Source organism: Mixophyes fleayi, chromosome 2 (assembly GCF_038048845.1).
Source record: "Mixophyes fleayi isolate aMixFle1 chromosome 2, aMixFle1.hap1, whole genome shotgun sequence".
Classification (NCBI taxonomy): Eukaryota; Metazoa; Chordata; class Amphibia; order Anura; family Limnodynastidae; genus Mixophyes; species Mixophyes fleayi.
Genome location: NC_134403.1, coordinates 18214118 through 18227554, shown reverse-complemented (window position 1 = coordinate 18227554; position 13437 = coordinate 18214118). Strand labels below are relative to the sequence as shown.

General features: G+C 43.7%; 1 protein-coding gene across 1 annotated transcript in view; it reads right to left on the bottom strand.

Moving 5' to 3' along the window:
* Positions 1-7384, bottom strand: part of ACER3 (alkaline ceramidase 3) — a 32683-nt gene extending 25299 nt beyond the window's left edge. The window contains exon 1 of the mRNA XM_075198590.1: positions 7197-7384. Coding sequence (XP_075054691.1) covers positions 7197-7299 — 103 coding nt within the window. The 5' untranslated portion in view covers positions 7300-7384. The remainder of the gene's footprint in view (positions 1-7196) is intronic.
* Between the last annotated feature and the right edge of the window lie 6053 nt (positions 7385-13437).

The following is a 13437-nucleotide window of genomic DNA, read 5'->3' as shown; positions in this document are numbered from 1 at the left end:
TTCATTTCTACCTAACAAGAGGAGCGACACTGTGCAGTAGTCACTACTCACAGTATACAGAAAACTGCATTCAAAACACAGAACAATAGAAGTTGTACTTTGTACAAAGATCTAAATGCAGGGATGAAGCGTAGAAGTGGTACTGTTAATTTACAGAATAAAGAGGTTGTGGCCGTCAGTGTGGAGAACGAGAGTCCGTACACACAGAACAACAGATACCGAGAATTACATCCTGTAGACAGAACACGAGAAGTGGTACTCAGCAGTTGTCTATATATACAGATATAAAACAGACACTTAGAAGGTTCCTGCATGTTTCAGAAGTGATTACAATGTAACAGAATCCCATGAAGTACACAGCGCACTATGCTACAGGGAAGATTTTCATGCTCCGGTACAAGTGATAGCAATCTACAAAGTTTTATCCACGCTATGTTTTACAGAGATGTTTTTAAACGTCCGATTGTATGAACTCTATTTGTGCAGTCCCATAGGAACATCTAGACCCTAGAACTGTAAAACAAATCAGCTCTACAAATTATCAGTTACTAAAACCCAGCATCCGTCACCTGCCACCGCGCTGCTATAAAGGACACAGTGAAAAGCACAGACAACCTGATATATAGGAAGATGGAAGAGCACGACACTTGAAGAGCAAATAATAAAAAAACGTTTGAAATACACAGGAAGACCTCAATCTCGCTTCATTTCATCCACATTTAGTTTGTGATGAAAAACAAAACTACCCCCACCCGCCTCTATAAAACATTATTAGGCATTATGAAAATATGATTTAGATCTAACCCAGATTGCATTGTCACACTAGGAACAAAAACGCAAGTCTCATTGCAAACAGCAGCTGAAGCAACAGAAGTGATCCAATAAATTTAGGCACAACAGCGAAAGCAAATGCAGCTTTATAAACTTATATTATGCAGCCGGACAAAATAGGACGCCAGAGGAGATTGCTAGTGCAAAACACAGCCCGGGATATTTACACGGTTTCATGTACAATTCTTTTTTTTAATGTTTGAAAGTAATTTAAACTGGAATAACATGGCACAGCAGTGAGGAAACAGATGGCACACGGAGCTTGCCCATATCATGGCATCATGGAGAATGCTAAAGATGTAGAGACCTTTCGGTACAATAATAAAAATGACCTATCCCTGTAAACTAGAAAGAATATTTTAAATGATTATTTTATTTCTACCTTTACACATCTGAGCGCTGGACGGACATGCTACCATCTCGCTGCTGATCCAGCAACCGTCTTTGTGTCGCAGTTTGTGTTCCCGCAATTAACGTGATGATCCTAGCGAAAATTCATAGGGACATTAGAGGACACGGTAGAAAAACGGAGTAAGGACAGGACCAATATCCCCGTGCGATTATCTTCCGATCTCACCAAAACCTTGTATCCAATGACGCTAATGACATGCAGGTTGCTAGGCTTTATTTTACTTCTAGTACCACCATACCCACTAACAGAGTGCCTGGCGTTAGTCCAGCGGCAGGATCACCCAGAGTATGGTTCGTTTAAAGCCCCACGGCATACAGAGCCATAGCGGAGCGGCAGCCAGGGATTGCCCTGCCACAGTGAGCCAGACAAACTCTGGTAAGTACAGGGCTGAATTAGTGGAACAGGGGCCGTAAAAAAACATGCATATTGCCCACTAGCTCAACACCAGACCCACGCAGATTAGCACACGGGCTCTTGCACTGGAAAGTGCGTTACAGACACTAACGCGTTTTTATAAAATCCAGACTCCTGATGCATCCGAATTATCAGGATTAATGGGAAGAATTTATCTATTACTCTTTAGCTGTACTGAATGAAGCAAAGAGGCTATTTCTTGCTCCTCAATGTGGATTATACTCTAAAGTGAATGTACTTACATGGAGGCACATCCAAAATTAATATCAATGCAGAAAAACTATAAATTATTCATACAAACCATCACATTTTATATCAGAAGGGAGGGTTTTTAAGGCCTATTGTAAAAATCAATAATTACATATTTGGTGTGCAAAAAGATAACAATTAAAAAACAAAAAAGTAATTAAAGGAAAATTGTGAGCAACCATATGAAATAAAGCTGGGTACACACTACAGAAATTTCGACCAACTTTTTATCCCGAGCGATTTTACATGCAATCGATGTTCCGATCGCTCGGTCCATGGACTGCATACACACTAGCCTTGTTTAGGACGAGAAAGGGAAGAGCGGACGTCCCGTTAGCGACTTTTTACAGCCATGTTGTCGTGAGCAATGACTGTAAATTCACACTCACTGTTGTGGATCGGTCGGCAGTTTATACACACTACACAGCGGAAACGAGATTGGAACGAAAATATTAAACGGTATGACCAACCAAATGAGGCGACAATCTTCCATTTGGGCAGACTTTCGACCATCGTGTCACTGCACACACTGACCCAACTTTTGAACGAGCAGTCGTATGTCGGCTGATTTAGCCGATTATTGGTTGAAAACTGTGTAGTGTGTACCCAGCTTAAGATACTACAGACCCCCCACGAACAGCTGAGGTTCAGTGCCCATGATCCTTGCCCAATCTAGCCCAATATGGGACCAATCAAAGGGGCACTGCCCCTCTGCCCCCCAGCAAGTATTGGGTGCTTCTCCAGATTAAAAAAAAGGAGTAGAGAACTTTAAAACTACATTGATCGATTATCAATGTGGGAAGTCACCACACATTGTCCAATGAGTCAATCGGGACTGCAAATCACTAGTCGCGGCCATTACTCCAGCAACACTTTATTCTATTTTTTAAAACAATACCCCTGCCACTGCCCACACAAAGATGGGGCACTCCCGACGTTCTTAAGGAACTTAAACCCACTGGGGCCAGCTAACGTTCCCACTCCAGGGTTTAGATGAATAATAAGTCACGGAAAGGAGAGCTACGTAGTTCTGCGAATTGTGAGCAAGGAGGGATCAATCATTTCATTATTATTTTATATTAATCATTTCATTGATTTATTTTTACTGGACTCTTCCCCCCCCCCCCTTAATTACAGCATGCACCATTGTTTCCTAACCGCATTACCTTTATATTAACATAATGTTACCTGCACAGTTATGCAAATAAGGGTGACAGGGAAGAGCAAGTCTGCTGAACAGTGAATCATTAGACAGTTACGGTGTTGCCCTGGGGAACATTCAAACGAAACTATGTAAGGTTCCGAAATTACAATTCACCTTAGATCTCCAGTATCTGGTCTCCTAGCCCTCCCACGTTACTCTGCAGTTCCTCACAGCACAATCACATGCCTCCATCTATCCTCTCTCCAAGGCCCACAAAATCCCAAGACATCACACACACTAAATAAAGTTTATCTAGTCCACGATCAAGGGATCTATGCCTTGCCGACATACAAGGAGGCTCACTGCATTCCTGTGCAGAGGAGGCTGGAAAACTAACATTGCTCATAACACAAACAAAGTGCCTTGTTGGTACGGTGGGCCTTTAAATAAGGCGTCCACCGTACGCCTTATTTAAAGGCACCACCAGTTTCTTCGACTATGAATGAAAGACTGGCTATAATAAATATATTGTTTATTTGGTGCATTAAAAAAAATAATCTAAATGTGCTATAAACATTGCATTATAAAAATACCAATTAAATACTGGGCTAAGGTAGGCCTCATTCTGCTGCCTATACAGTACACTTTTCAGTTTACTGGAAGCACGACACGCAGTGGGAGGTAAACAGGACTACCCAAATTTTAGAATATCATCATTTATTTATATAGCGCCACTAATTACGCAGCGCTGTACAGAGAACTCACTCACATTAGTCCCTGCCCCAATAGAGCTTACAGTCTAAATTCCTTAACACACACACACGGGTCAATTTGTCAGCAGCCAATTAACCTACCAGTATGTTTTTTGGAGTGTGGGAGGAAGCCAGAGTACCCGGAGGAAACCGACGCAGACACGGGGAAACATACAAACTCCACACAGATAAGGCCATGGTCGGGAATCGAACTCATGACCCTAGTGCTGAGAGGCAGAAGTGCTAACCACTAAGCTGCCGTATGATGCTATAAGCAGACTATAACCTAGGTCAGTGTGGCTAGCTGTAGAGTGAAACTGCGTGCTGATACATCCCACAACTTCTACAATAACTGATAGACACAGCTCTACGTACAGAAGATACAGGATTCCAGCAATAGGAACACTGGTCTGGTTAATCTTGACTTTGCAGCCAGCAAACAAAACAGGATGTAGCTGAGATCTGAATAAAGAGATACTGATAAAGGAAACCATGAAAATATAGGGACCGTTCAATAAAGAAATGGGGAACAGCAATAGCTAATAGGCGATCAATTGCAGTGTTGTGCCACATATAGGAAAGTGTGTGTGTGTTTTCATTGCAACTCTGTTAAAAAGTGTTACCTCCACAGTCCCTTACAGACAGCTGAAAACTTTCACACATCATATGATTGGTCTGTTGTGACATAAGTGACCCTGCCCCACCAATACACACTGTGCATTTCAGCAGTGCAGGACTGAAACACTGTCAGTCAGTCACTGTCTGCTCAGACAGAGAAGCCCATCTCTCCAAGGCCACCAGCCGCAGAGAAGTGAAACTGGCGCAGGATGGACATAGCGAGTATAAATATTCTAGTTATTTCTGGTGTATTATTCAGCGCGATAATAAACAGTCTTTAGAGGAAGGGCCAAACACAGAGATTAAGATTAGCAGGGCAGTCGATCGTGAGATCTTGAGTGCACAAAAGAGCAGAGTCCACAAATAAATGCTTAGCAGCAAGTCAAAACGAAATGTTATCTATAATAAATGTCATATATGACAATAGAACGGTTGAGTTCTATCCTCGTTGAGTTTACAAAGCAGCAAGACAGGAGAGACACAGCTATCGGCCAATCAGATTAGCAGTCCTGCCTGATAAAATGCCAGTGTAGTCGTGCAGAACAATTGGGGCCCCACACACTACGTTTGTCTAAACAAGGATTAGCAAATAATATAGTAGGGTCTGCAGCCAGAATTACCTGTAGGGCAGACATGAACCTGGCATTGAACAAGCGGTGACAATACAGGGATGGGCACTCATAGCTGATAATGATAATTATGGGGATGTCCCTGTTTAACACACTTGTTAATGGATGACAAGTGGAAGTTTCTTTGGCTACATTGATTACTAAAGGATAATTATTAACAGCCGCTGCTGCAGGAGTAACAAGGAAAAGTTGCTGGTTGTAAAAGTCGGAATTAAAAAAGGTCCATTGATCATTTAACTTCCACTAAGCGGCCTCTTTGACCATGTGTCAGTGTTTAGGAAGGTAACCTGGGTCACCTTCAACCAGACAGAACTTGTAGGACCATGTGGTGCAATGAAGGAGCCAGTGCTCAGTGACATTATGTGTGCATACAGGTATGCTTCAGACACGCTGGGAGTCAATAGAGGCAGTGCCCCCCCCCCTCCCCCACCACAGAGCCACGGGCAACCGGTCCCCCACGGGCAGCTTATTGCAAAACAGGTGCCCATTAAAGGACAACAAGTAACATGGCAGCCTCCTACAGATCCCCCTGCTACAGAACTGTATATGTCATTGCAATGCAGAGGTAAAAGAAAGGCAAAATATTATCACACTGTGGACATGGGTCATGTTAACAGGCACTGGGCACACTGACAGCAACACCAGCCACTGGCAGCACCAGGCACACTGACAGCAACACCAACCACAGGGCACACTGGCAACAACACCAGCCACAGGGCACATGACAGCACCATGCACACTGGCAACACCAGGCACACTGGCAGCAGCAGTCACTGGGCACACTGGCAGCAGCACCAGCCACAGGGCACATTGGCAACTCTGGGCACACTGACAGCAGCAGTCACTGGGCACATGGCAACTCTGGGCACACTGGCAGCAGCAGTCACTAGGGCACACTGGAAGCACCAGGCACACTAGCAGCAACACCAGCCACAGGGTACACTGGCAACAACAGCAGTCACTGGGCACATGGCAACTCTGGGCCCACTGGCAGCATCAGTCACTAGGGCACATTTGCAGCACCAGCCACTGAGTCACAGGGCACATTGGCAGCTCTGAGTACACTGGCAGCAGCACCAGCCACAGGGCACATGACAGCACCAGGCACACTGGCAGGAACACCAGCCACAGGGCACACTAACAGCAGCAGGCACAGGGCACACTGGCAGCAGCAGTCACACTAGCACCAGGCACACTGACAGCAGCAGCAGGCACAGGGCACACTGGCAGCAGCAGTCACACTAGCACCAGGGCACACTGGCAGCACCAGCAGGCACAGGGCACACTGGCAGGAGCAGTCACACCAGCACCAGGGCACACTGGCAGCACCAGCAGGCACAGGGCACACTGGCAGCAGCAGTCACAATAGCACCAGGCACACTGACAGCAGCAGCAGGCACAGGGCACACTGACAGCAGCAGGCACAGGGCACACTGGCAGCAGCAGGCACAGAGCACACTGGCAGCAGCAGGCACAGAGCACACTAGCAGCAGCAGTCACACTGGCAGCAGCAGGCACAGGGCACACTGGCAGCAGCAGGCACAAAGCACACTGGCAGCACCAGCAGGCACAGAGCACACTGGCAGCACCAGCAGGCACAGAGCACACTGGCAGCACCAGCAGGCACAGAGCACACTGGCAGCACCAGCAGGCACAGAGCACACTGGCAGCACCAGCAGGCACAGAGCACACTGGCAGCACCAGCAGGCACAGAGCACACTGGCAGCACCAGCAGGCACAGAGCACACTGGCAGCACCAGCAGGCACAGAGCACACTGGCAGCACCAGCAGGCACAGAGCACACTGGCAGCAGCAGGCACAGGGCACACTGGCAGCACCAGGCACACTAGCAGCAGCAGTCACACTGGCAGCAGCAGGCACAGAGCACACTGGCAGCACCAGCAGGCACAGAGCACACTGGCAGCAGCAGGCACAGAGCACACTGGCAGCAGCAGGCACAGAGCACACTGGCAGCACCAGCAGGCACAGAGCACACTGGCAGCACCAGCAGGCACAGAGCACACTGGCAGCACCAGCAGGCACAGAGCACACTGGCAGCACCAGCAGGCACAGAGCACACTGGCAGCACCAGCAGGCACAGAGCACACTGGCAGCAGCAGGCATGCTGTACACAGTCAGATACTCACAGAACTCGGCTATGTAGAAGGACACGGCATAGTTCTCCTCGCACCACTCCAGGGTAGAGGTCGGGGGGCCCCAGTACCCGGGCCTGTCCAGCGCTGGAGCCATCACTCTGCTGCCAGTCACAGGCGGCCGGGAAGAGGAGAGACGGGAGCCGTCCTAAGCCCCGCCTCCATCCAGCACCGACAGCCAATCTGCTCCCTCTACCAACAGCGGCAATTACAACATGAGGGGGCGGAGCAGTGTGACGGAGTGGGCGGCGTCATGTAACAGCAAACACAGAGGGTGTGGGTGTGACCCTGTGACAGGGCGGGGTTACCTCATTCACGTGAGGTGACAGAGGGGAGGGCGGGGTCAGCCTGAAACACAAATGAACCTGCTGGGGGGCGAGGCTAGAGGGGACATGTGACCAGAGGAATGTCTGCAGGTTCCCCTCTCATCAGTCTGTGCTGGATTATAGTACCCTCATGTTATATATATAACGGTGTACTATATGTATAATACCCTCATGTTATATATATAACTGTGTACTATATGTATAATACCCTCATGTTATATATATATATAACTGTGTACTATATGTATAATACCCCCATGTTATATATATAACTGTGTACTATATGTATAATACCCCCATGTTATATATATATAACTGTGTACTATATGTATAATACCCTCATGTTATATATATATATATATATATAATTGTGTACTATATGTATAATACCCCCATGTTATATATATATATATATATATATATATATATATATATATATATATATATATATATATATATAACTGTACTATATGTATAATACCCCCATGTTATATATATATATATAACTGTGTACTATATGTATAATACCCCCATGTTATATATATATAACTGTGTACTATATGTATAATACCCCCATGTTATATATATATATATATAACTGTGTACTATATGTATAATACCCTCATGTTATATATATAACGGTGTACTATATGTATAATACCCTCATGTTATATATATAACTGTGTACTATATGTATAATACCCTCATGTTATATATATAACTGTGTACTATATGTATAATACCCTCATGTTATATATATAACTGTGTACTATATGTATAATACCCCCATGTTATATATATAACTGTGTACTATATGTATAATACCCTCATGTTATATATATAACTGTGTACTATATGTATAATACCCCCATGTTATATATATATAACTGTGTACTATATGTATAATACCCTCATGTTATATATATAACTGTGTACTATATGTATAATACCCTCATGTTATATATATAACTGTGTACTATATGTATAATACCCTCATGTTATATATATAACTGTGTACTATATGTATAATACCCTCATGTTATATATATAACTGTGTACTATATGTATAATACCCTCATGTTATATATATAACTGTGTACTATATGTATAATACCCTCATGTTATATATATAAATGTGTACTATATGTATAATACCCTCATGTTATATATATATAACTGTGTACTATATGTATAATACCCTCATGTTATATATATAACTGTGTACTATATGTACAATACCTCATATTATATGTATAATACCCTCATGTTATATATATAACTGTACTATATGTACAATACCTCATGTTATATGTATAATACCCCAATGTTCTATGTATAATACCTCATGTTATATGTATAATATAACCATGTCATCTGTCTGTGCTAGACTACAGTACCTACATGTTATATATATAATACCCCACATGTAATATGTAGAATACCCACATGTTATATGTATAATACCCCCATGTAATATGTATAATACCCACATGTTATATGTATAATACCTCCATGTTATATATCTGTGTGCTATATGTACAATACCTCATGTTATATGTATAATACCCCCATGTAATATGTATAATACCTCATGTTATATGCAGGGCCGGATTAAGGGAATGGAGGCCCCTGGGCTGAGGGGGCTTCCATTCCCCTGTGAGCCCCCCCCGTGACCGAGCCGCGCCCCCCCCCCGGCACTTACCTCCTTCTCCTCCTTCCCCGGCGCGCTGTACGCTCTTTACTGAGTAGATCTCGTGAGAGTGAGACTTACGAGATCTCCTCAGTAAGGAGACTACAGCGTGCCGGGGAAGGACTGCAGTGAAAGTGCTCAGCAGCACAGATCGCGCCGGGGGCGCCCCCGCCCCCGACCGATCAATACTGCTGCTGAGCACTTTCAAGGGCCCCCTGGATGCCCGAGGCCACTGGGCTGTAGCCCAGTTAGCCCTATGGTTAATCCGGCCCTGGTTATATGTATAATACCCCCATGTTATATGTATAATACCTCCATGTTATATAACTGTGTGCTATATGTACAATACCTCATGTTATATGTATAATACCCCCATGTAATATGTATAATACCTCGTGTTATATGTATAATACCCCCATGTTATATGTATAATACCCCATGTTATATGTACAATACCTCATGTTATATGTATAATACCTCATGTTATATGTATAATACCCCCATGTTATATGTATAATACCTCATGTTATATGTATAATATACCCACATGTCATCAGTCTGGGCTAGACTACAGTACCCCATGTTATATGTATAATACCCCCATGTAATATGTATAATACCTCCATGTAATATGGCTGTGTGCTATATGTACAGTACCCCCATGTTATATAACTGTACTATATGTACAATACCTCATGTTATATGTATAATACCCCCATGTAATATGTATAATACCTTGTGTTATATGTATAATACCCCCATGTTATATGTATAATACCTCCATGTTATATATCTGTGTGCTATATGTACAATACCTCATGTTATATGTACAATACCCCTATGTTATATAGCTGTCTGCTATATGTACAATACCCCCATGTTATATAACTGTGTGCTATATGTGTAATACCTCATGTTCTATGGCTGTGTGTTATGTGTACAATACCCCCATGTTATATGACTATGTGCTATGTGTACAATACCCCCATGTTATATGGCTGTGGGCTATGTGTACAATACCCCCATGTTATATAGCTGTGTGCTAGATGTACAATACCACCATGTTATATGGCTGTGCGCTAGATGTACAATACCCCCATGTTATATGGCTGTGTGCTATATGTACAATACCCCCATGTTATATGGCTTTGTTCTTTATGTATAATACCCCCATGTTATATGGCTGTGTGTTATATGTATAATACCCCCATGTTATATGGCTGTGTGTTATATGTGTATTACCTCATGTTATATGGCTGTTTGCTATGTGTACAATACCCCCATGTTATATGGCTGTGTGCTATATGTACAATACCCCCATGTTATATGGCTGTGTGTTATATGTATAATACCCCCATGTTATATGGCTGTGTGTTATATGTATAATACCCCCATGTTATATGGCTGTGTGCTATGTGTACAATACCCCCATGTTATATGGCTGTGTGCTATGTGTACAATACCCCCATGTTATATGGCTGTGTGTTATATGTATAATACCCCCATGTTATATGGCTGTGTGTTATATGTATAATACCCCCATGTTATATGGCTGTGTGCTATGTGTACAATACCCCCATGTTATATGGCTGTGTGCTATGTGTACAATACCCCCATGTTATATGGCTGTGTGTTATATGTATAATACCCCCATGTTATATGGCTGTGTGTTATATGTATAATACCCCCATGTTATATGGCTGTGTGCTATGTGTACAATACCCCCATGTTATATGGCTGTGTGTTATATGTATAATACCCCCATGTTACATGGCTGGGTGCTATGTGTACAATACCCTAATGTTATATGGCTGTGTGTTATATGTATAATACCCCCATGTTATATGGCTGTGTGTTATATGTACAATACCTCATGTTATATGGCTGTGTGTTATATGTACAATACCTCATGTTATATGGCTGTGTGCTAGATGTATAATACCCCCATGTTTTATGGCTGTGTGCTATATGCAGGGCCGGATTAACCATGGGGCTAACTGGGCTACAGCCCAGGGGCCTCGGGCATCCAGGGGGCCCTTGAAAGTGCTCAGCAGCAGTATTGATCGGTCGGGGGCGGGGGCGCTGAGCTCTTTCACTGCAGTCCTTCCCCGGCGCGCTGTAGTCTCTTTACTGAGGAGATCTCGTGAGTCTCACTCTTACGAGATCTCCTCAGTAAAGAGCCTACAGCGCATCGGGGAAGGAGCCCAGGGGCCTCCATTCCCTTAAGCCGGCACTGGCTATATGTACAGTACCTCATGTTACATAGCCGTGACAATAAGTACAATATCCCAATATTATATAGGTGTATACTAGAAGTACATACTTGAAAGGAATACCTGCATGTTATATAGGTGTATACTAGAAGTTTAGTTATTCATGAGTGTGACTGAGGGTCTGAAGAGACATCATTCGTGAGTGAAGAGACTTTGTGTTCTGAACCGCAATGAATGCTGAGTGAGATAAAAATCAAGTGCAAACTAAGTGTACATTCTGAGAGGAAAGCTCCTATACCCAATAAATGCCAAGTCAGCTGACAGTCAAATGCAAAGCGCGTCTTCATTCTGAGAGGGAGGCTCCAGAACTGTTTCTTCAGTGTTTGATTCATAGCTGCCACCTGTGTTTGGGTATCCGTCCCTAGAATTGTTGGGGATCCCCATCAAATTTTGCTATGGTGCCCCCAGCTCAGACGTTGCACCGGGGCTTAGAGATCTTTAGCTGTTGCATGAGGCTATATGGTGGCATTGTCTTGGTGCTGGTTGCTCCCAGCAGAGAAGCTCTTGGTTGGGGTAGTTATCAGAGGCACAAAAAGCGGCTTAGTCCTGAGAGGACAGATCGTGAAGGACCAAGCTCATACAAAGATTGGACAGAGTTAAGGCTTTATAAAAGCTCCATACAGGTGAAGTCTCTTAGTTCTAATTGATTTGACCTTTATCAAAGTGCTGATTGCAGTAAGTGAAAAAGAATGTTCAGTTGTCATTGTTGATGGAGCACTGGCACCTGTAGTCTGTAGGAGGAACTGCAGAATATTATCACATTTTGCAGTTGTCAGTGTTGCCAGTACACTGCCATCTGTTGTCTGTTGCTGGTATTGCGGTGGATCCTCACAAGCATATTATAGTTGTAGGCAGTTATTGCTGGTCTGTTTGGTAGTATGGTAGAGTCAAACGGGAGTATGACATATTAGGTATATATTTTTTCACATGCAATGCACAGGGAACAAAGTATTTCTTTTTTACAGCAGTGTGCTTTGCTATGCATGGTACAATTATACAAATAACTCATAACATTATTTTATTTTGTACTTTAAAAGTCTTGTCTGGTCATTTGGGTCACACTGTTTAAATATATTCAAGCTGGTAGGTCTGCTATAATTACAGATCAAAAGGAAGTAATGCCAAAGTAGGAATTGGTGTGGAGTTACTCCAAACACAAGCATTATAACGTCTTGTAATACTGACAATTATTATTGAGCAACAAGGAAACATATCAGTGATCAAACACACACATGTAAATGTTTCAATAGTATTTATAAAACCATAATAACCTGTTTGAGCAATTAGACTCATATGGGTCATCAGTATTTGTAGTCTGTGAAGATAAGTCGAAACACAGCACTGGATTCACACTTAGCGTCTCCCTTACCACCTGGCGGTATTAGAACGGATCCCGATTTGTCCCCTCCGGCCGTACGAGTTCTGATGTGTATGCTCCGATGTAAGAAGCAGGTGCGCACCTGTTGATGATCCGGGTATTCAATCATAGGCAAACCGAGGGGGGTTTCCTAGTGCCTGGAAACCGCCTCAAAGCCTGGGGCACTGCATAGTTGAGCTGGCTGGACCCTGCCCCCGCTTTACACGGCTCTGCTCAAAAAAAGAGAGCTGAGCGCACCAAACAGTAGTGCACGCAGCATTGCCCATGTATATTATGGGGATAGGGAGAGTTGGTGAGCAGCCAAGCAAATTATAGCCACACCCCCCCATGCATGATGGACACGCCCACTGGCGGCGTGGTGTGGAAACCCCCCTCTGCAAATCCTGTGTTTGCCCCTGCCATTTTCCTTCACACAAACCGTTCCTGGCAAACCTTGTTCTCTGTATTAGATTCTAGCGGCATCAGTGAAAATGAGGACAATAGGTCATAAACTCTGCAGACCAGGCGGAAATAATTGGCAACGCGTTTGGTCCACCTCTTTGTGGACTTTCTCAAGCCTTAATAACTC